This window comes from Theropithecus gelada, chromosome 20, assembly GCF_003255815.1.
Source record: "Theropithecus gelada isolate Dixy chromosome 20, Tgel_1.0, whole genome shotgun sequence".
Taxonomy (NCBI): Eukaryota; Metazoa; Chordata; class Mammalia; order Primates; family Cercopithecidae; genus Theropithecus; species Theropithecus gelada.
In genome coordinates this window covers 24,175,524-24,199,830 of record NC_037688.1, presented here as the reverse complement: position 1 = coordinate 24,199,830, position 24,307 = coordinate 24,175,524, and the positions used below count along the sequence as shown (strand labels likewise).

Genomic DNA, 24,307 nt, shown 5'->3' with positions numbered 1-24,307 from the left:
TCTTGGTGAAACTGCTTGTGTCTCATGGTGGGACATCGTACAGTGGTGGCACCCAGCAAGGAGTGGGATTTCCCTCTGGCCTATGAGGGGATTGTGGCAGGGGGCAGCAGGATGGCCTTGGGAATGCGGTACTGGGATGGAAACAGGGCCCCTCCCTTCACCCAAAGGACTCCTTTGGGCATCAGGCCTACCCTGGGATAGAGGGAGAGGTAAAGGGATTTGTAACTCTTCTCCCAGAGCCCCAAGTCACTGAGTCTGGGGTATCCCAGCCCCCCTTCCCAGGGCCCTAGAGGAGGGGCTCACTCTGGGTGAAGAAGGGGAAGTTGTCATTGATGTCTTGCAGAGTGACCAGCACGGTGGCCGTGCCCGAGTCCCCCCGGAGGCCCTGGGCATCTCGCGCTTCCACCACGATCTCGTACCTGGCCTGCTTCTCTCGGTCCAAGCTTTTGGTTATTGTGACAATACGTCCTGCAAAAAGAGTCCCAGCAGGAGCCATGTTACCAGCTTCTAGAAAATACTGACGCCTGGAGCCTGCCCAGAGAGAACCCGATTTAAGAGCTTCCCAGGTGATTCCACTGTGCAACTGGGGCTGAGAACTGTGAGTCTACAACCCACTACCTCCATGGTGTATACTGTGAGGCCGAAGCTGGCCCAATAGTTGGGTTCAGTATTGGTTCTCGCCACCTGAAATATTGTGTTGACAAACACCATGAGGCCATATCTAGGCTCAAAGGGAAAGAGTTCTGTGATAGATTAGCGATGTCTGCCTTGTTGCACTGTAGCATAGTAGTGGCATCTGTGCTACATATTTGCCATCTCTCTGAAAGACAGTTCCACTGGACTTCTGTCTTGCTCGCAAGAGTCAGTCCTTACATTTTTTGTTAAGTCACCACATGAGCAATTACTATGGGCCTTGTTATACAATCTAACTCAAACTTTACAGCTACCATACAATATAAATATAAGCATTCCCACTTCCTAGATGAGGGAACTAGGGCTTGCAGAAGTTAGTTGATTTGTCCAAGGTCTCTAGAGGGGGTGAGTAGCAGAGCTGGCTTTGGAATCCAGATCTGTCTGAACCTGCACCCAGAGCAGCTAGCCAGCATCCTCTGCTACCCCTTGGTCACTTCTTGGGTAACGAGATCCTAATTTTCTTCCCTGGACTTGAGTCCATGTCTTGGGCACCTGCCTGCTTCCTTCTCCCTTGACCAGCCGCCTTGTCTTTATGTATGATACTGACTACTTCCATGGCACAGTGTGGTTCAGTGGCAGTGACACCTGTCAGCCTGGACTTCCCTTAGCACATGCACCTGGAGTATCCACCTCCCCTCGTCCCTCCAAGTCAGTGACTGTCCAGGAGTGTTAGTCACACAGACCAGAATTATCGATGGCAAAATACTCTTTCCCCTTCAGGATTTGGTACATGACAGAGGCGTGGTCCCCCACAGTGGGGTCGTCTGCATCCACTGCTGTCACAGAGATGACCGAGGTCCCTGCAGAGAGAGAATCCTGGGGTTACTGACTTGTGACTACAAGGCCCCTTACCCCATTCCTGGAAGACAGCAGATGGGGCTCAGGCTGTGCTCTGTCCCTACCTCCCCCAGGTCCTGGGAAGAAAAGGCTGTTTTATTTTCTGAGGAGCCTGCATGGGGGCAAAGTGCTGGTGGCAGTGGAAGCCCAGCCAGGTCAACCTTGAAGGGGTCAAAGAGATCAGGTGGCTTGTGTGCTCCCTGGGGAAAAGATGGAGGGGGTAGAGGGTTGGGGTCAGGGAGAGACACCGAGGACAGCAATGAGCTGCTTCTCCCTCTCCTGGAAAGGTGCCCCCAAAGGGGTGGTGTCACTTCTCGCATCCCCTTGAACTCCAGGATCACACACTCAACCGAAAGATCTGGTCCTAGGGCCCTGGCTGGAGACTCTGGACTAAGGGGGTGAGGAGGGAAGCTCTTTTCTGGCACCCCCTGGAGTCTGGGGGGTTCTGAAGAGGTAGAGTAATAACCTCCTGAGCCCAGAGCCCAGGCTGGTGACACACCCTGGGGCTAGTGCTCTGTTCCCCACACCACTCCTGCATGGCCCCTAGAGATGAATCCTTTTGCCTTAGTGGCAGGCCATGACAGTCTTCACATGTAAAGGCTATACTCTTTGTGTGCTAGTCCTGAGAGTCAGAGGCAGTGGGTGGAGTTTGTTCCAAAGAGTAGTGAGATACGTTTGTGCCTCTGATGGCCGGGGTGAGTTCATGATCAAAATCAGGGCACAGTCTATGACTAGGGGCAGGATTCAGTCCATGATCAGAATCAGGGCTCAGTCTATGACTAGGGTCAGGGCTCAGTCCATGATCAGGATCAGGGCTTAGTCTATGACTAGCGTCGGGGTTCAGTCCATGATCAGGATCAGGGCCAAGTTTATGACTGTAGTCAGGGCTCGGTCCATGATTAGGATCAGGGCTAGGTCTAGGACTAGGGTCAGGACTCAGTCCATGATCAGGATCAGGGCTCAGTCTATGACTAGAGTCAGGGCTCAGTCTATGATCAGGATCAGGGCTTAGTCTATGACTAGGGTCAGGACTCAGTCCATGATCAGGATCAGGGCTCAGTCTATGACTAGAGTCAGGGCTCAGTCCATGATCAGGATCAGGGCTTAGTCTATGACTAGTGTCAGGGTTCAGTCCATGATCAGGATCAGGGCCAAGTTTATGACTGTAGTCAGGGCTCAGTCCATGATTAGGATCAGGGCTAGGTCTAGGACTAGGGTCAGAGCTCAGCCTGTGGCCAGATCAGAGCTTGTTAGGAACTAGAGTTTCTTTCAAATCATATAAAGTGGCAACACAGGCCTTACAATCACTGCCCTGAACTCACTGGATTCCTACCCCAGGCAGTGAAGTGGCTGATGTGAGAGGTGCCCCCAGGTTGGGGATGAGGGAGGGAGGAGGGAGAAGAAGGAGGACAGAGTGGGCATACAACGTACCCACAGCCGATGACTCAGGCACGGACGCATTGAACAACCGATGCGTGAACACAGGCCAGTTGTCATTCACGTCATGAACTTTGATGGTGAAGCTTGAAGGAGTCTCCAGGTTTTCGCCAGTGTCCTTGTCCACAATGACAGCAGTGAGGTGGTACTCTGAGATGTTCTCCCGGTCCAGCCTCTCAATGGCAAACACGTCTCCTGTTTCTGCATCGACCCGGAAGACCTTGTCCACAAATTCTCCTTTGAGCAGGTACTTGGCGTTCTTGCGACTCACACTTGACTTGATCTAGAAAAGAAGAGGTGACGTGAACTGGGAATGGGTGGCGGCGGCTGCATGTGAGAGTATGTGAATGAGAATGTGTACACAAGTGTGCATGTGCATGTGTGTGCATGTGTGTTTGTGGTGTGTGTGGTGCTGGCCAGGGTCTCTAAGTGTGACACTGAGGTTTTTATCAAGAACCTCTGGCAGCCATAAAAAAGAATAAAATCATGTCCTTTGCAGCAACATGGATAGAGCTGCAGGCCATAATCCTAAATGAACCTAAGTGAACTAACCCAGAAGCAACAAATCCAACACCACATATTCTCATTTATAAGTAGGAGCTAAACAATTGGTACATATGACCATAAAAATTGAAATAATCGACACTGGGGATTCCCATAGAGGGGAGGTTGGGATAAGGGTGAGCGTTGACAAATAACCTATTGGCCATAATGCTCACTATTTGGGTAATGGGTACGCTAGAAGCCCAATTCCCACCAGTATGCAATATACATGTAACAAACATGGACATGTACCCCCGAAAATAAAATTTTTAAAAAGCCAAAAAGAACCTCTGACTAGTCACCAATGAATTGTTCTCATGGTGTGAGTTGCCTGGCAGAGTCCCAATATGCCTAGAATGGTGCCTGAACAGAGTAGGTGCTTAGAAAACTTTTTTTTTTTGAGTGGAAAAATATACTTGGTGCCATTGGAAGGCAAAGGATATTTTTGCCCTGTAGAAGTCACTTAACCTCTCTGAGTTTTAGTTACCTCACTTGTAAAATGGAAATAATATCGCTTCTGATGTTGCTTTGCTCTGAGTAGAACAGCACCTTTGAAGATGAGTTCTGGGAAACACTGAACTCTTTTGCTGTTCCACACAAAGATGGGGTCCTAGCCAGTGGTGTGCTGGCACTGGATTGTATCAGCTTGGCTTTTGAGAACCAGCTTAAATTTTCAGGAATATTTGTGAGGTGATTGTTAAATACAGCCATTATTACAAATTAAATTATGTAAACTTACAATTAAATAAATCATATGAAAAACAACAAATTCCCAGAATTCATCGCTTCCTAATTATTTTGCTACCTTGGACTACGTTTTGAGGTTATCTGTGTTTATGGTATCTGTATGATGGAAATACTAAATAATGATGCACTCATGAGTATCTTCTCCCATCTTGTCTTGGCCTTCGATGACATCACATCGATAGCTTGAAATGAGACATGTTGAGAGTATTTACACTGTGGAAATTGGCAAGCACTACAAATCAAACCCTTTCCCCTGGACAGCCAGTTGTCAAACATTTATCAGCACACCCCTGGGCCCAGTACAGGAAATGGTATATAAAATATTCTCTTCTTGGAGATTTACAATGTACAGCTCTGCAGAAGAGAACTCCAGTGAACTTTGTGTAACTCCGGATTTTCCATACTTCTCAGGCCACAGAACCATTTTTCTGTGTAACATGTACTGTTCATGTCCCAAGGAATAAGATTTGGAAAATAATATATGTAAAGCATCTTACACGAAACAGGGCTCAATAAGTGCTAGTTAATAATTATTAATAATAGAGCCACAGATTAGAGGATCTTAGAAGGCTAGAATTGCTAAACATTCCATTTAAAGAATCATAGAAACAGAAAATATTAGGAACAGTACAGTTCCCGTAGAATAGTATTTTATGCATATACAATGATACTCTCATAGAAGATTAGTATGTCCCCAAAATAGAATTCTATTCAATTAAAAAATATACCTGGGTGCCTGGGAGGTGCCAGGCTCCCACTAGGAGAACAGAGGGCACAGATCCCATTTGGCTCTCAGGACCTAGGTTTGCAGCCTCAGAGGCCAGCACGCTGAGGAAGTGCAACATAGCTTTTTTTTTTTTTTTTGAGATGGAGTTTAGCTCTGTTGCCCAGGCTGGACTGCAGTGGCATGATCTTGGCTCACTGCAACCTCCACCTCCTGGGTTCAAGTGATTATTTTGCCTCAGCCTCCTCAGTAGCTGGAATTACAGGCACGTGCCACCACGCCTGGCTAATTTTTCTATTTTTAGTAGAGACGGAATTTCACCATGTTGGCCATGCTGGTCTCAAACTCCTGACCTCAAGCGATCTGCCTGCCTCAGCCTCCCAAAGTGCTGTGATTACAGGTGTGAGCCACCACGCCCAACCTCTTTTTATTTTTTTGAGACAGGGTCTCACTCTGTAGTCCAGGTTGGAGTACAGTGGTACAGTGTTGGCTCACTACAACCTCCCCTTCCTGAGCTCAATCGATCCTTCTGCCTCAGCCTCTGGAGTAGGTGGGACTACAGGTGTGCACCACCAAGCTTGGCTAATTTTTGTATTTTTTTGTAGAGATGGGGTCTCACTATGTTGTCCAGGCTGTTCTCAAACTCCTGGGCTCAAGCAATTCTCCTGCCTTGGTCTCTCAGAATGCTGGGATTACAGGCATAAGCTACTGAGTCTGCCTCACATGATTTAAGGTCAAATAGAGCAAGGGATTTTACGTGAAGGCATCTGGTAAGGACTCTTAAAAAGGCTGGGCTCGGGTGGGTGCGGTGGCTCACGCCTATAATCCCAGCACTTTGGGAGTCCAAGGTGGGTGGATCACTTGAGGTCAGGAGTTTGAGACCAGCCTGGCCAACATGGTGAAACCCCATCTCCATTAAAAATACAGAAAAAAAAAAAAATTAGCTGGCTGTGGTGGCACACGCCTGTAGTCCCAGCTACTTGGGAGGCTGAGCAAGGAGGATCATTTGAGCCCCAGAGGCAGAGGTTGCAGTGAGCCAAGATCACGCCACTGCACTCCAGCCTGGGTGACTGAGTGAGACTCTGACTCTCATAAAAAAAAAAAAAAAAAAAGGGCTGGACTCCTCCAGAGAACTCAAAGAGGCTGGGGTCTCAAGAAAGAAGAGGGAGATTCCAGAAGGGTATGGCCACATCCCATGAGGTCTGGAAAGTGTCCCCAGGGTTTAGCAGCAGTGCAGTCATTGGAGCCCTCAGTGAGGGCAGTGACAGGGGTTGATAGGGTGGGAAGTTAGATGATGCAGCCTAGGGAAAAGTCTAGAAGGGGAGGAAGTGGAGACAGGGAGTGAGGATCGCCCCCTTGGTTGGGCAGGGTGGGAGAGAGGTGGGCAGCGACAAGCATCTTGGAGCAGGGCTGTGGCGTGCAGGGGGCAGGTGGGTTCATGAGGAGGTACTAAGGCCCAGTGGCTGGGATGCATGATGAACAGCTGGACTAGAGGCAAGAAGCTGTGCCTCAGTTCTGTAACCGGTGACCTGTGAGGACAGTGGAGTCTCAAAGAGAAGGGGACAGTCTGGGGCCCTGTGTGAGTTGCTCAAGGTGAGGATAAGATGGTGGTCTTCCAACTGGGCTCTGGGTGAATGTGTTAGGACCCACCAGGGCAGGGAGGATGGAGGGAGGAAATCAGCCTGGATCTGTGTGATTGGAGTTCTGCATACAATTTCATATGAGTGTCCAGTTTCTGTTTTCCTTCCCTTCAATTTTTCTTCCCTAGACTTTATTTTTTAGAACAGTTCCAGATTTACAGAAAAATTAAGAAACTAGGGCAGAGAGTTCCCAGACGCCTGCTCCTCTTTTTCCCGGAGTATGAACGTCTTACATGAGTGTGGTGCATTTGTTATAATTAGTGGACCAATACGGATGCATTATTATTTACCAGAGGGCATAGTTTATGCAGAGTTCCTCAGTTTTTTATTTTTTATTTTTTTTTTACCCAATATCTTTTGTCTATTTCAGGATTCCACACTGGATACCACATTCCACTGAGTTATCATGTTTCTTTAAGCACCTCATGGCTGTGATAGTTTCTTAGACTTTCATTGGTTTCTGATGACCTTGACAGTTTTGAGGAGTACGAGTCAGGTATTTTGCAGGATGCCCCTCTGTTGGGATTTGTCTGCTGTTTTTCTGATGATTAGATGAGGGTTATGGGTTTCTGGGAGCCTCCACTCCTCCCACCCCTGTTTTCTAAGATCACTGTATTTAAACATAACATCTCAATGCCAAAAACCCATATTTGTGGGTTCAGAAGGCAGCTCAGGACTTGCTCCCATTGTTCAGTCACGTCTGTAAACAAAGGCTCCAGGCTCTGACCTTGATAAACAGGGACTTCCTTGCCTCGGATGACATCCTCAGGAGCTGGAGGTGATCCTTGGAGCCCTGTCCTTGCCTTTTCCACACACCCTTGTTTTTTCCCAGTGTGACGACCCCTCGTGGTTCCTCGGAGACCCAGCCCCACGCCAGGGCTAAGTGAACGCTGTTGGCAAATGACAGCAGGCCTGGTGTTCTTCCTGCTGCTAGAGACCCTTGGGCAAGCCCTTGAAAGGTTGCCCCCACTTTCTATGGACTTTCCCTGACTCACTCCACAGATTTTCCTTGAGGTCAGACATTCTTTTTAGAGGCTGATTCAAGGCACAATTATCCCACCAGGAAGGATGCAGGTGGATTGACGACATTTTCCTCTATGACACAGAGCTCGCATTTGTGTTAAGAGTCAGGAATGCCGGTTTTCCTATGGCTGCGTTCTCCTTGGGGCTCTGTGCTGGTCTCCTTGTGTGACCCTGGGCAAGTGTCTCCCCCTATGAGTGGCCATGCTGGAGGACTTCAAGATCCCAGTTATTGTTGGGAGCCATGGGCACAGCCAGCTGGCTGTGGGTGGGGCTCCAAGTGGAGATTCCCCAGCTGGCCCCATTCCCATCCAATTTTGTCAAATGCTGCACAGATCTTTCCTAATTTCCCAAATGGGAAAATTTCATGGCAGCCATGGTTGGCCCTGCCCTAAACCCTGAACCCTGAGGTCACACCGGCCTTCTCAGCCTGAGCATGGGATGGCCCTATACCCGGTCCGCAGACCAAGCTCTGCTGGGGCATTTCTGGTACCATGGCCAGACTGGGCCTTCCCATCAAAAGTTCCTCTCCAGTCTGTTTATCTATAGCCAGAGGGCACCCCCACACCATTTGTGGGATTCTTTGTCTGAAGTATGCTGCCCCTCTAGACCAGGATGGGTAAACTGTTTCTGTAAAGGGCAGGGAGCAAATATTTGCAGACTTATGGGTCATTTGATCTTTGTCACCACCACTCAACTTTGCCATTGTAGCATGAAAGCAGCTGTGGGCAAACTGTAAATGAATAAATGTGGCTGTGTTCCGATAAAACTGTATTTGCAAGTCCAGGCAGTGGGCTGGATTGGGCCCGCAGTGGGTAGTTTGCTGATCCCTGCTCTAGACTGCCATCTCCATGAGGGTGGGGAGCATGTCTGCCTTAGCCCACTGTTGTTATCTTTCTGGCACCCAGTCCAGTGCTTGGAATGATCCTTCCTTTCTTCAGTACATTGACATGTTCTTTTTTGCCCCTATCATTTAGATTCCAAGAAGCTGACAAAGTGAGATTTTAATGCACCCAAAAGAAACTTTCCTCCTCATTGAAAATTCTGAAAGCACACAGTCCATCTACCTGTCATTGTGTGTGAAATTCCACTACTAGGACCATTCCTTTCAATTAGACTGGATGGCTTTGACATCAATGACAATTTGACATGGTGAGGCAATTCAGCAGTCACTCAGATATGCTCTGAGCTCTAGGAGGATGGGCTAGGGATAGACACGTTTTAAAGGAGGACAAAGTGAGGGTCAGAGTCTGAGGTCCTGCCCTGGAGGGCAGGCTTGGGTCAGGTACCTCATTACGGGTGATGTGGAATATGGGGAGCTTTGTGGGGTCACAGGGAACCAGGGATAGCCTGAGAGAAGGGCTTTTTGAGGAGGTTCAAAGGCCTAGACCGGAGTTGACAAAAATATGGCCTGGATGGTTAACTTCATCTTCAGCACAATTTTGTGGAAGGCTGCACAGTTCTTTTCTGATCTTTCAAATGGGAAAATTTCATGGCAGGCTTGGCTGGTCCTGTCCTAAACCTTGAACCCCCAGGCCAGACGAGTCTCCTCAGCTTGGGCACTGGATGGCCCTTCTGTTAGTGATATCTAGTTTACAGACCAGGGTCTGGGAGAAATTGAACCATAGAGTTCACCACCAGCTCCACCACCATCATTGTCACCTCCATTATCACCACTATCAACACTTATCTTTTGTCACTACCATCATCACCACCACCATCTCCATCAACACTTATCCTTCACCACTACCATCACCATTACCACCACCATCATCACCACCATCACAACCACCACCTGCTCCTTTACCATCACTACCATCACCACCACTGCCACCTTTTCCTTCCCCATCCTCACCACCATCACCATCACTATCATCATCACTTCCATCATCATCACCATCATCATCACCATTACAACCACCACCTACCCCTTTATCATCACTACCATCACCATCATCACAACCACCACCTAACCCTTTATCACCACCACCACCATCATGACCACCATCACAACCACCACCTGCCCCTTTACCATCACTACCATCACCACCACTGCCACCTTGTCCTTCCCCATCCTTACCACCATCACCATCGCTATCATCATCACTTCCATCATCACCACCATCAACATTTATCTTTCATCACCACCATCATCACAACCATCAAAACCATCACCTACCCCTTTATTATCACCACCATCACCATCATCACAACCACCACCTACCCCTTTATCACCACCGTCAACACCATCACAACCATCAAAACCATCACCTACCCCTTTATCATCACATCACCATCATCACAACCATAACAACCACCACCTACCCCTTTATCACCACCACCATCACCACAGCCATCACAACCACCACCTTTATCATCACCACCATCACCACCACCACCATTCCCACCACTCCCACCACCACCTTGCCCTTTCCCATCCTCACCACCATCACTATCACTACCACCACCACTGCCACCATTACCACCACTCCTTCCACCACCACGAGTTCTACCACTATTGCTACCACCTTCACCTTTATCATCTCCACTCCTACAACCACCACAATATCTATTACCACCTTTGCCACCATCGCCATCACCACCACCACTGTCAATATGGGCCAGCTGCTGATGGCTTCTCCTGTCCTGGGGCTTGAGCCTTACCTTGCCTACATGATGGGGCAGTGAGGTGTTTTTCTCTTCATCAATGTGCATCTGGTTCCAAATCCAGTCTCTCTTTTGGCGCCGGTGGGTGGGCAGCAGGCTGGGGGTGTCCCGTTGGGCAGGGTTAGCACCTGCTGCTGCTGCTGCTGCCGCCGCTGCCAGCAGGCCCAGGCAGGCGCCCGATGTGGCGACCAGCATCATGAGCCTCTGCATCTTCCCAGGAGGAACAGATCTGGGGAAAGAGGAGACACTTTCAGACTCTGTCTGAGTGACGGATGAAAGGAGTACTTAGACACAGGTATTTTGCATGAGAGCAGCTAGCTATAATGCTAAAAGCTTGGGGCAAACGTAATCTGCGGGTAATTAACATTATCATTCCCCCTTTCAGGGAGCAGTCAGGCACTGGGATGAGCAAAGGTAGGTTTTAGGACAACATGAGTAAACAAGCCCATTTAGGATACATTTCCCTACACTTCCTTGTACCTACTTCTCACCCTCTGCCTCAGGGTAGAACAGCTGCCTTCTGCTTATTCTTCCCCGAAGTTATGCAAAACCTTCTGACCTTTCCAGAAGGTTTGCGTCCTTTCCCTATAATTTCTTCCACCACTCTGAGCCATCTCCCGCATGTGGTGGCCACTGCCTAAGGGTGTGAGCAGCTCCCACAGGGAACCGAACTCCCTTTATCTATTCACTGCTTCATCCTTCACTGTCTGCTGACACCAGCAGAACCAGACCCCCTTCATGCCTTGATGAATTCCGAACGGGGAAGGTGAAAACAGATGTGGAAACCATTTCTACCTGTGAGTCTTGTGCTAGGATGGAAGCAAGTGCAGGGGATATGGGAGCCCACAGGAGGGCCTGCGGGGAAGGTCTCCAGGAAGAGGGTGTGAGGCTGATGCCAATGGCAGCTCCTAAGTCCCCAGGCATTGGGTGGTCAGGTTATCCTCATTGTTCAAATGAGGAAACTGAGGCACACAGATGTTAAGTTCACATTGTAGTAAGTGGTGGGACTCAGATGGGAACCCAGGTGTCTGATAGCTAATCTTTATCAAGCACTTATTTTTTGCCTGGCACTGTTTCAAGCACTTTATATGTCTTATCTATTTAATATTCCCCATCATCCTCCAGGTTGGTGTAATGATAACCCTCATTTTGCAGAAGAGGTACAGAGAGGTTTCGGAACATTCCTGAAATCACCTAAACTGTAAGGAGCACAGCCAGGATTTGAACCAAGGTTGTCTGGCCCAGAAGTTCAAGTCCTTTCCTCCTGCCTTCCCTTGTCCCAGCAGCTGCTATGGGGTAGGATTTAAAGCCTCCTCTCGGCAGACGTCCTCCTGCCTGAAAGCCCCTTTGACAACTTTGCATTGATTCTGTCTTCAGAAGGCTCTTAGGAAAATCCAACTGTCTTAACCCTGAGGGCCAGCCCTTCACTCCAGATCTTACAGTGAGTGGTCAGCTTTGCTGTCAGAAGAGCAGGGGTGGGTGGGGTGGTGAGTTGAGGGTCTGGGTTCATAGGAATGGCTTCATAATTTGTGTGGCCCAGTGCAAAAGAATTTTAAGAAGGAGACAGAACATTAAACCAAGCATGAGGCCCTTTGAAATGCAAGCCCTGTACAGTTGCACAGGATGCACAGTCTCGAAGGCAGGTCTGTAGGGTACGGATGTGGGTTAACCAGAGATCAAGGCCTGGCTTCATGCTGAATTCCAGGAACAGGGGTTTTCTCTACTGCCCCATGAGGAGTGCGGGCTGTGACCTTGGCCATTAGCATGTTCTCTCAGCCCTGACTCTGTCTTTCCACCCTCCGGGGTCCCTGTGTTACTGACTTGCAGCTCCTGGGATGATGTAGAGGAAGAACAGGTGGGTGGGAGAGGGAACCAGGGCTCACATCTGGAGGCACATAAGGATCTACAAGGTGCTGGATGGGATGGCCTCCTCCCTTGACTGTCTCCTGCCTGGCCACAGGGAGAGGCTGGACTCTGTACATCACAAGAGGTTTGTAAACTCTAGTAACATTTCCCCTGATTTACTGGCGCCGGGCTGACCTCAGTGAGGGCTGAGGGTGTCTGTGCTGGGCCAGCTGACCTCTGGACCCACTGATTTTAGTATCGACGGCCCCTGCCTTCTGGTTCCTGTCTCTGGCCCTGGAGGAAGTGGACTCCCCGGGTGGGGATAGGCCCCAGAATGCAGGTGCCATATGCCTGGGGGATGCCCTGACCCCTCTGGGCCTCAGTTTCCTCAGCCATAAATGAGGGGGTCAACCTGGAAGAGACTTGAGGCCCTTGAAGGATGCTCTAGGCAGGAGGAAGGTGGTGAGCAAAGGCTTAGAGAAGAAGGGGGGCAGATTGGGAGTCCTGGCCAAGAAGCTGGTCCCTGACTCAGGGGAGGCGGCAGGCATGACCCCTACCCCAGCCTCACTGGGTCCAGACCCTGTGGCTCATTTCCTTCTTTGTCCAGAAAGGAAGTGCAAGTCTTGATTCTTTCTTCCTCCCTCAAATGAGAAGTGACTCAAAGATGACAAAGTGAAACAGACAGAAGCGAAAATGAGAAACAGGGAGAGGGAGAGTTCTCAGGGCAAACAGGACGGGGTGAGCGCCCAGGCTCTGAGCTGATAGGTGCTGGGTGCCTACTGCATGATGGGCTCCATGCTAGGCAGTGGGGGTGCCTCAGTGAGTGAGACAGATGGAGCCTGCTCTTGGGGAGTGTGCAATAATGGGAACAACAGGAAAATAAGTAAGTCAATGAGGAAACATATCAGTTGGCGATCAGAGATGTTCAAGGAATTACAATGGGAGGTGCCACAGAGAGTGAGGGGGCAGCTGACTGGGCCTGTGAGGCCAGGAAGGCCTCTGGGAGAGCTGACGTTTCAGCCCACATCTGAGTGCCAGCCACAGGACTGCCAGGAAAGGGAAGGGAATTCCAGGCAGAAGCGCTGTTGCTGGTCTCTGGGTACCTCAACATCCGAGCCTACCTCTGTGCAGGCAGTGGTTGGTTTCCTTAAGGCAGCCCACCTCTCTGTAGCAGTCCCTTCATAAAATCTCTTCAATTGGCCTCCCAGGGTTTGCTCTGTTTCCAGCTGGGAACCCTATCTCTAATACAGTGAACGGGAATGTGGTTTTCTCTTTCCTGGGGCCTGTTGGGACGGGTTAGTGATCCCTATGGCTGACCGCAGCCAGCAGTCAAATGGATAAATAACAGTCGTGTGCTGCAAAATGACTTTTTGGTCAACAATGGACTGCACATACGACTGTGGTCCCCTAAGGTTTTAATGGAGCTAAAAACTCCTCTGCCCTAGTGACACCGCAGCCATCGTGACGTCGTAGCACAAGTCATTACTTGTGTTTGGGGTGATGCTAGTGTAGACCAACTTTATAAAAAATGTTATATTAGGGTGGTACACAAGTAATTGTGTGCTTTATTTATTTATTTATTATTTTTCCTTTGAGACAAGTTTTGTTCTGGAGTGCAGTGGTGCGATCTCAGCTCACTGCAACCTCTGCCTCCCAGGTGCAAGTCATTCTCCTGGCTCAGCCTCCCAAGTGGCTGTGTCTACAGACGCCTGACCCCAGGCCTGGCTAATCTTTTTTTTTTTTTTTTTGTATTTTTAGTAGAAACGGGGTTTCACCATGTTGGCCAGGTTGGTCTCAAACTCCTGACCTCAGGCAATCCGCCCGCATCAGCCTCCCAAAGTGCTGGGATTACAGGCATGAGCCACCGCACCCGGTGGCTTTTTTTTTTTTTTTAATGGTAAAAACAGCAATTACTTTTGCACTACCCTAATAGTAAACTAAAGTTAATTTCTTATTGATGAGAGAAAAATATTTTTAAGTAAATTTAGTGAAGCTAAGTGTACAGTGTTTATTAAGTCTATGGCAGGGTGAAGTGATGTCGTAGGCCACTCACTTCCTGACTCGCCCAGAGGAATTTCTAGTCCTGGAAGCTCCACTCATGGTAAGTACCACAGAGAGGTATACCATTTTTTATCTCTCTCTTTTTTTTTTTTTTTTTTTTTTTTTTTTTAGATTGAGTCTCCCTCTGTCACCCAGGCTGGAGTGTGGTGTGAATGTGTGTGGAGTGGAATATGAATGTGTGTGTGGCTCACTACAGCCTCAAACTCCTGGGCTCAAGCAATTCTCCCATCTCAGCCCCGTGAGGAGGTACGTGCCAGCACATCTGGCTAATTTTTAAATTTTTTTGTAGAGATGGTTGGAGTGCGGAGGGGTCTATGTTGCCCTCCTGTGTTGCCCAAGCTGGTCTTGAACTCCTGCCTCAAGTGATCCTCCTGCGTTGGCCTCCCAAAGTGCTGGGATTACAGGTTCCTTTTTTATCTTTTACATCGGATTTTTACTGTATCTTGCCTGTATTTAGATATGTTTAGATACATGAATACTTGCTGTCGTGTTAAAATTGGCTACAGCATTTAGTATAGTACCATGCTGCACAGGTATGGAGCCTAAGAGCAATAGACTGTACCATCCAGCCCAGGTGTGCAGCAGGTTATACGATCCAGATTTGTTTGTGTAAGCACACTCTGATGTTTGCACAACAGCGAAATCACCTGAACTCGTTTTTCAGAGTGTATCCTAGTCATTAAGATGCATATCACACACCGGGGCCTGCCGTGGGCTCGGGGGGAGGGAGGAGGGATAGCATTAGGAGATACACCTAATGTAAACGACGAGTTAACGGGTGCAGCACACCAACATGGCACATGTATACATATGTAACAAAACTGCACATTGTGCACATGTACCCTAGAACTTAAAGTATAGTCATAAAAATAAATAAATAATTTTTTTTTTTTTTTTTTTTTTTGAGATGGAGTCTCGCTCTGTCGCCCAGGCTGGAGTGCAGTGGCCGGATCTCAGCTCACTGAAAGCTCTGCCTCTCGGGTTCACGCCATTCTCCTGCCTCAACTTCCCGAGTAGCGGGGACTACAGGCGCCCACCACCTCGCCCGGCTAATTTTTTGTATCTTTTAGTAGAGACGGGGTTTCACCGTGTTAGCCAGGATGGTCTCGATCTCCTGACCTCGTGATCCGCCAGTCTCGGCCTCCCAAAGTGCTGGGATTACAGGCTTGAGCCACCGCGCCCAGCCAAAAAAATTTTTAAAGAAAGAAAATTTCAGGGTGAAGGGGGTCAAAACTAACACATTCAGAATAAAACGAGGTTCCTTCTTTGATTTGGGAAAAAAAAAAAAAAAAGATGCATGACTATACCTACACCAGACTTCAGCAAGGCAGAGTCCACCAATCACAGGCTGGGACCACATGGCTCCTGGGGGGACATTAACTCCTCAGTGGGCTTTGCCTGGCCCCACATAACAAAATGGGGGCTCAGAGAGGTAGAGTAAGTTCTCTGAAGGTGCAGAAAAGCCCCTTGGATTCTGTTCTGTGTCCAGCAGGGGCCCTGCTGCTAGCTCTGGAGAGAAGTCCCTTGGAGCACATGGGCCACCCTCAAGCTCCTGCCCTCCAACAGGGCTGGGACTGGCTCTCGCAGAGTCACCCCACAGCACCTGTGTGTCATTTGCCAGGACAGAGGGAGGTCTGAGTGCTCAGCTCTCATCAGTCAGCTGTTGGTGAGGGGCAGGACCTTGGGTTGGGGGCATTTGGGAGCCAGGGATCATGTAATCCCATTTGCACCCCCATACCAGAGCCTTGAGCACCCTCCCAAGACAGTTCTTTCTTGACTGGGACGGTGGGGGAGGGCTGACATTCCTGAGCATTCCCCCGAGGAGGCACACGTTATTGTATTTAAACCTTGCAACAACCCTTCTAGGTAGTTGTCTGTATTCCCATTTTGCAGGTAAAGAAATGGGGGCTCAGAGAGGTAGAGTAAGTTATCTCAGGTCACATAGCCACAGGAAGTGGAGCCAGGATTTGAACTTAGGCTGTCTTTCCCCAAAAATCGTGCTTTTTGCATCATGCCACCCACTCTCTATCTCTGTGGGGACATTCTCATGTAATAATAATCAACTATTCTCAGTGCTTGGTCTTTATCCATGCCAGTGCATTTAATTTTCACACTATCCCCAGGATGTAGGACTTATCATTCCCATTTCTCAGATGAGAAAACTGAGGCTCAGAGACAAACAACTCATGAATGGTGGATCTGGAACCCTCACCAGATCGATCTTTTTCTAAATCCTAGGCTCCTTCTATACTCAATCTCAGAGACACCTGTGGGACCTTCCCAACTGAAAAGCCACATTCATTTGTGTCTTTTGCCCTTTGTGTTAGAAATTTGGCCAACTAACTTTGGGTGGATCACTTGAGGTCAGGAGTTTGAGACCAGCCTGGGCAACATGGTGAAAACTTGCCTCTACTAAAAAATACAAAAATTAGCCTGGCATGGTGGCGCGTGCCTATAGTGCCAGTTACTTGAGGGACTGAGGCACGAGAATCACTTGAACCTGGGAGGCAGGGGTTGCAGTGAATTGAGATCCTGCCACTGCACTTCAGCCTGGGTGACAGGCAACAGAGCAAGACTTCGTCTCCAAAAAAAAAGGGCTAACAAATGGGGGCTGCAGGGAAGGGTCTTGTCAGACAGTTGCTCCTCCCCATCCTGATGCAGAGGAAACTGGGCCAGTCAGATCTGCTGCAGCCACAGCTGAAAACTGAATTTCTCTTGGCTGCAGCCTCTGGAGATGTGGTCATAGCTCTTTTTTCATTTTAGCCTGTTTCCTTTCGGCAGGTAAGAGTCATGTCTCTCGGTTATTCTCAGCAGTTTCCAGAGAGACTCAAGCTGTTGCCAGGTAGATTTGGGGCACCCCAGACATTCAGAGGGTCTGAGGATTTTGGAAGTGATTTCCATGTTCAGAAATTCCCAGCTGAGCAGCCCAGCAACTGCCTGATCACAGCGTTGAGCAGGGAGGGGCCACGCTTGGCAACTCAGGTGTAGGTGCTGAGCACGCCGAGGCCAGGTACCTGCCCGTGTCCCAGGTATTCAGGATGCTTGTTGATGCTGCTGTCCCCGGAGCCATGTGAGAGGGTTTGGGGGCAGTTCCAAATGGAGGAGGATGGGCCCTCTGTACCCTCCATCAGTCTGGGGAGGTCTGGAGGACCCAAAATGAGAGGATGGAGTCAGTGGCCCGAATCCCCTGGTGAGTGTGCATGGAGCCCAGGATAAGCAGCAGGGGAGCCTTGGAGAATAGGGGGAACTGGGCTCCACCATGCTCCCATGGGAGGCTAGGACCTCAGAGGCCTCTGGGGTCCAGGTCTGTATCTATATCTACCGTGGGTGGGGCCACTGGGATCAGAACCCAGACACTGAGGCCAGGCCTGGGGACTGAGGGGTCCTCCGAAGGCTGAGTCACCTGGGCAGCCTGAGAAAAGGATGGGGCTCCTGTGGCTCTTTCTGCTCCTCTCCGGCTGCCTGTCTGGGTCTGCAGGTGCCTGGTGAGCCTCCAGGCATAGCTCCAGCCCACAGGACGTTAACTCTCTGGGAAGCTCCCCACTCCACCAGGCTTGGTTGCATCCTCCCTGCCCGTGCACTTGCTGTCCTCTCTCCTCTGCCTAGATTTACGACACATGTCACCACTTCTCTGAAGCCCTCTCTAGAGTCCTGGGGTTATACAGTCATGCAGCAAACATTTATTGAGCATCTACTATGTGCTAAGCACTTAATGCCATGCTGGAATAAACACAGGCTCCACTTCCATGGGAGAGAGGGATGCCAGTCATGTGGTGAAAAACGCAGCTTGAAATTGTGACATGCGCTTTGATGGACAAATAGAGGAGGCTGTGGGAGTATACAGACTGGGAGGGCCCTGATGGGTCTGAGGACCACAGTCCCCGGAGTGAGTCCTGCCTCTCACTGACCCACCGTGGGACATCACACAAAGCTCCCTTTGGTCCCTTTCCCTTTGTGGGCATCCATCTATCTGGGGTTCTGCCTCCAAGGGGCTGTGAGATCGGCTCAGCTCTGTGTGAGTTACAGTGTCAAAAAGAGAGGCTAGGGATACAAGAGAAGAGGAAGGGAAGGGAGGGCAGGGCAGGGGAGGGGAGGGGAGGGGCTAGAGCTGCTCTTCTTGGGACTCCCTGGGACCCCTGGCTTTGTAGCTAAATAGGACATAGGAAGTCTGGACCCAGATGGGAGCCCCTCAGTGGGCTGGTGCAGCCCCTCAGCCCCTGGGCTGGTCCTGCCCCTGAGCACCAGGAAGACCCCTGCCCCTTGACCTGACCAGAGCCCCACTCAAGCCTTAGATTCCAGGGGCCAAGTCTGGGCTTTGCAGCCTGCGGGGTTTTCAATAGGCTGGAGGGCCTCAGGGGCGGGGCAGAGGAAGGCTCCAGGTCCAGAACACACACATGACATCTGGAGGCCTCATGGACCTGTGACACCCTCAAACATGCCTTCGTGAGTGCACACCCCTGGCCACAGGCAGCTGCCCAGGCCAACTCCTGCAGGGCTCCTCTTTGCAGGCCTGGCTGCTCTCCTCCCTGACCCCCAGCACACCCACTTTCAGCTAGGATCCCAGCCCAGCCTCCCGCAGGCTCTGGACTCCAGCCCAGAGGCCTGGGGTCAGGGATGAGGGGCAGGGCACTGGGAGGAGCCGGCCTAGAACATGCAGGAGGTGTGCCTGCTGGAGTGCGGGCGCTGAAGACCCAGCTCCGTGTGTGGCCCCCGGCAGCTCTCCCCACTGCCTTCCTATTCCACAGCTCAAATCTCAGTCCAGGACAGGACTGGGACCCAGTGACCCTCAAACTCTCTGGGGACTCTCAAATGGTCTGCTTGAGCTCAGACATTTAAAGCCGGGTCTTGGCAGCCACAGACATTGGGAGGATGAAGGGCGAGGCCCTGGGAGGCTCGGGAATGGGATTTGGCCAGGCAGCTATGACCTGGCCCCTTCTGCTTCCTCCTGGTTTGTGGCTCAGTTTGGCCCTGGGATAGGCTCCTGTGGGTCCCAGACCTGCTCCCCTCCCATTAGGTTCTGCCAATAGCCTCCTCGCTCCCTGCTGGAGGATGTCTAACTCCTCAGCCAGCCCTCAAGGCCTAGCATGATTGTCCCCTGCCCACCCTGCCAGCTCTCCTCTCCTCCGCTTCCCTGTCCCTTCCAGCCTCGAGGAGAGCTAGAAGTTTCTGAAGTGCACAGTGCCCTTCCTCTCAGCAGCAGGCTTTTTGCCCAGGCTGTTCCTTCTGCCTGGAATGCCCTTCTTTGCTGTCTCCTGGGTTAGCGCTTTACTTATTCTCAAGCCCCAGACTGCCTACTCCATGAGGTCTTCTGATTGCCACCTGCCACCAGCACAGCCTCTGCCTCCTGGCCTATCTCTGCCCAGGCAGGTTCTGGGCCTGAGAGTTCACTTCATGCCATACCTGGGTGCATGAACTCAACGCCCCAGACCTGGACGTGCTGCCTGTCAGCCTGGTGCCAGCTCCAGTTCTGGTCTTGCCACCCACTCCCTCCCCACTCACAGGATTTAGAAACAAATCTGTGTATTTTCAGACAACACGTAGGGTGGTCAGAGTAGGTACCATTGTTGGTATAACTCAAAGAAACTCCTCCTTGCTCCCAGATAGCTCCTCTGATGGCCCATGGGATGGGCTGCCATGGGACTGCCCAAAAGACTACCGATAGGGTTTTGATCCTTTAGGGACAACAAAATTATCCTTCTTAAGAGTCCCTGGCCGGGCGTGGTGGCTCACACCTGTAAATCCCAGCACTTTGGGAGGCCGAGGCCAGTGGATCACCTGAGGTCAGGAGTTCAAAACCAGCCTGGCCAACATGGTGAAACCCCATCTCTACTAAAAATACAAAATTAGCTGGGCATGGTAGCACATGCCTGTAATCCTAGCTACTTGGGAGATTGAGGCAGGAGAATCGCTTGAATCTGGGAGGCAGAGGTTGCAGTGAGCTGAGATCGCGCGATTGCACTCCAGCCTGGACAACAGGAGCAGAACTCTGTCTCAAAAAAAAAAAAAAAAAAAAGGGGTCCCCAGTGAGTATGCAAACACCCCTGAGCAGGGCACCTCTTAAGACAGTGCTGGCAGAACAGAACTGAGCTTGCCACATGCCCCTTTCCACACCTATGGCAGACATCACAAATCAATCACCCAAAGACTGTATTGAGGATCCTCATAGACTGTGTTGAGGATTCAGGGGCTGAGTTCAAGTTCATTCCCACTGGATGAAGGTAGAGGGTACCAGTTGGCCAGACCTATTTTGTGATGTGAAACAAATTTGTGCTGGAATCTCTGGGCTCTGGGTCATCTAGTCTATCCCCTTGCCTTCTAAAGGGACAGCTCCAAACTTCCCATGCTAAGGAGGCTTCCAGCCTCCTTTGGGCTTCCTGACTTTGTCTGGGACTATGAGGGCAGTGTGGGGAACAGAATGAGGCCCTTGCACCTGCCTGTTTGAACCTGCCCAACTGCTCGGGAGCTGTGTGACCTTGGGTTCATCTCTTGCTTGCTGAGCCTCAGCTTCCTTATCTGTAATGGAGGCAACAGTAGCCGCCTCCCTGGGGAGGACGATTAAATGAGATCATGAGTGTAAAGCCTGGCACACAGTAGGCGCCCAGTAAGGGTGTGGGTGTCTTGACTCCTATCTACCCACCCTCTCCAGCCTGGTGGGTGTGGTTTTGACTGGCCGACTTACACTTGACTTCATTTCCTGGCTCTACTCTGGACCCACCTCCTACTCTTTCTGTTCCTCTGCAGAAGGAAATCTCATTCACCACCCGCCCGGCCTGTCCCCGGGTCCCACTTCCTCGTCCTTCCAGTATCTGGACCTGCCAGGATCTGACTGTTTTGCTGTGGTCCAAGGCAGACAATCTGGAAGTCCCTGAATTAGTTTAGGGAGCATCCCCTACTCTCAAGAGATGGGAAGACTGAGGCCCAGGCTGCAGAGGGGCTGCCCAAGGCCTCCTAGCACCTGGGATTCCCACTCTTCTTCCAGCAAGCCCTTCATGATTTACTCACTTAACACCAGCTCGAACCTGGATCAGGACAGACTTTTTAGTATCTCCTCAGCCAGAGGTGGAAGCTCCTGAGGGCAGAACCTGCCTCCTAGAACATTCCTTCCCCTGGTATCACTGGGCTCCTGGCTTGTCCCTGTGCCTGCCTCTGTGGCCTGGAGTGCTCTGCTTTTCCCCTCTCTGAGCTTCACTGTGGAGTGTGGCATGGATTGTGGGTCAGAAGGGACCGCACTCACACCCTGCTTCTACCTTGTGTTGGTTGTGTGACCTTGGTCTGGCTGCACAGCTTCCCTCAGCCTTGGTGGTCCCATCTGTCAAATGGGAATTCTAGTCGCTTCAGCGTGACTGAGGGGGTGCAGAGAGAGGATGCAGGGAACAGGCATGGGTCCATGTGGGCAAAAAGGCCCAAGATTCTTCCTGGGACGGTGTCTGCTGTGTCCCCTGGGTGTCCCCGAGTCAGCAGTGAATCATCCAACTTTGCAGAAAATGTGTGGCCCCCTCTGGCTTCCTGCCCTCACGTCCGGCCCTTGTTTAGCAACACAATAGCTCAGGCTGAGGCTGCAGGCAGGCAGCTTAACCCCTTCCAGGCCAGTATACACCTCCCCTACCCCTCATCACCGTAAGCTGAAATTGGTAGGGCCGCTCAGGGACTCAGCAGCTCTTGGGCCCCTTGGAGGATACTCGCTGCCCTCCAGGGCAGGCAGAGGAGAGTCCCAGGCTCCCCACCACCTCAGGATGGACCAGGGCTCCTGGCCTGGGCTCCAGTGGCCTGTGGTTGAAGAGCCTTCCAGGTACACCCTCAACGCCTCAGAGCTGCCTCCCTGGGAATGGCCTTCCTCTCTGGTCAGAATCCTATCTGCCCATCACACATGAGAAACGTCCACGCTGGGGAGGGAGCCTGGCATGGAGCAGGTGCCCAGAGGTGCTCGCAATGTCCTCTCACTTGCACCCCCTTCCTGGTACCTGCTGGGCACCTGAGGACCCCTCCCTGATGGGGTGTTACCATACCTCAAGGGTCAAAACCTTTATGACGTTCACAGTCAGGATCGGCTCTGGGCTAGCAGGAAAATCCAGCCACTATTCCTTAAAGATCCCATGTTATGTGCCATTCCCAGCACCAGGGATTTAGATCACCTCACTTAATTGACTAAGGAAACACTGTTTCTGCATTTCACAGACGAGGCACTTGAGATCTGGGGAAAGAGCCTGGGCTTTGGAGTATGAGATCCTGGTTCAAATCCCCACACCGGCTCATATGTTTCCAAAGCTCAGTTGCTTTCACTGAAATATAAAGAAATAATATATCTACCTTGTGGAGTTGTTAATGGTAAAATAATGAACTCCACATCATCGCTTGTTCCCCACTGTGGTTTGGAAACTCTGGGTAACCTTCCCAAGGTCACCCCAGAGCAAATGGCAGAGCTGGGATCTGTACCCAGGGCAGTTGTCTCCAGGCCAGGCTCTTGGCCCAGACCTCCTGCTTCCAGGGCACTTCCTGAGCTGTGAGGGCCTTGGGGCTCTTGGGCCCTAGCCTTTGAAAGGGTGCCTGGGGGAGGAATGGTGGGCCACTGTCCAGACTACAGCTCCCTCGACACATAGCGGGCCCCGATGGTGTTTGGGCAGGGAAAGGCAGGACCGCAGGTGCCCAGAGCCAGTGCTCAGCTTGCCTATCCTGAAATGGGAGCACTGGCTTGATAGAGAGGGGCCGAGGCTCTGAGCTCCCCTTTCAGGGCCCCTCCCCAGATCCCAGCATAGAGCTTTAGTGGCGTATGGGTGGGGGGCTGAGGAGGGTGGTGTCAGGACTTCGTAAATCCTCTCCAGTAAGGGTAAGGGCATGGAGGGGGGCCAAGGCCTGGGTGCCAGTCCTCTGCCCCGGCATGCTGGGCAACTGGGGCAGAATCCTGCCTTCTCTGAGCCTGGCACGGAGGAAGGCCAGTGGGCCTTTTTGAGTTGGAGAGTGCAGTTGTGGGAGAGCCGAGCCCTTGCCCTTCCCCCCTCAGCCCCAAGATGCCCATTTGTGCCCTTGGCACCACCTCTGGGTGCACCTTCCCCGGCCCTGCTCTGAGCCTCAAGGAGGCCCAGCATGCCCTCGAGGAGCCTCTCTGTCCTGGGAGCGGGACGATGCCCATTCTACAGATGGGGAAGCTGAGGACCCTCCCACCTCGGGCGCAGGGTGGCGGGTCTGGGGTGGAGGGGAGTGTGGGAGCCCCCACTCACCGTGCCTGTGGGCTGAGGGATGTTTCTGTTCCGTTGGACTGCCTGTCCGTCCAGGGCTGAGCGTGAGTGGAGCTCTGTGGAGCCCGTCAGCCAACCGTCTCTGGAGGGGAGCCACACCCCGCTGGCGAGGGAGGTCTGGCTGCCTCCCCTTCAGGTTTTCCAGCTGGCCCTGGCCCACTTCCCCCCGGGATGGTTTCCTGTTATTGTTCCTTTGTGAGGGCTGGGCTGGCTGCAGATAGGCAGGTCCCCCGGTGGGCGGCCGCCTCGGCCCCGGATGGCTGTCTCCACAGAGGGCTGGCCCTGGACCCCGCCTGGGGCACCCCACTTGAACCCCAATGCCCGGCCTCAGCTCTGGGACTCTGAGCCCAGCACCTGCCAAGAGCCTGGCTGTGGGGACCCGTGGGTGCAGCATCACATTTAACCCGCCTTGGGATGCTGCAGGCAGGTGTCATCACCCCCATTTTATAGCCTGGGAAGCTGAGGCTCAGTGGGTTTAAGGTGCTTGTCCACCCAGCTGGGGTATAACAGAGCCAAAAATCTAGCTGGGGTCAGCCTAGCCCCAGAATTTGATTTTCTGTGGTGACCCCATGATGTCTTTGTGGGCATGGACTTTAAAGGTGATAGGGAGGCTTCAGGAGATAAGAAAGGACAGCAGCTCTTGGCTCTGGAGGACCAGGTTGGCTTCTCCCGGTCAGGGTGGGCGTGGACTCCAGCTCTAAGGCACCAGCTTTGGTCTGTAGGGGACATTTTCATTTAGGGATATTGGGTGGAGTCAAGTGACCCAGCTCTGCTTCTGATGTGACCTTGGGCCAGTCGTGTCATCCTGGAGCCACAGTTTCCTCGTCTGTAAAATGGGGATAATCACAGCCTCATCCTCA

General features: G+C 51.4%; 1 protein-coding gene across 2 annotated transcripts in view; it reads right to left on the bottom strand.

Moving 5' to 3' along the window:
• The window catches only part of CDH5 (cadherin 5), a 38,569-nt gene extending 14,932 nt beyond the window's left edge, over nucleotides 1–23,637 (bottom strand). Inside the window, exons 1-6 of one of the 2 annotated variants that reach the window (XM_025371134.1) lie at nucleotides 23,430–23,491; nucleotides 21,451–21,523; nucleotides 10,306–10,537; nucleotides 2,962–3,250; nucleotides 1,377–1,493; nucleotides 304–468 (exon numbers count right to left, since the gene is read on the bottom strand). In XM_025371134.1, coding sequence (XP_025226919.1) covers nucleotides 304–468; nucleotides 1,377–1,493; nucleotides 2,962–3,250; nucleotides 10,306–10,518 — 784 coding nt within the window. In that variant the 5' untranslated portion in view covers nucleotides 10,519–10,537; nucleotides 21,451–21,523; nucleotides 23,430–23,491. Of the gene's footprint in view, nucleotides 1–303; nucleotides 469–1,376; nucleotides 1,494–2,961; nucleotides 3,251–10,305; nucleotides 10,538–21,450; nucleotides 21,524–23,429 lie in introns of both variants that reach the window. The other variant, XM_025371133.1, reaches the window with a different exon arrangement.
• Nucleotides 23,638–24,307: the final 670 nt, after the last annotated feature.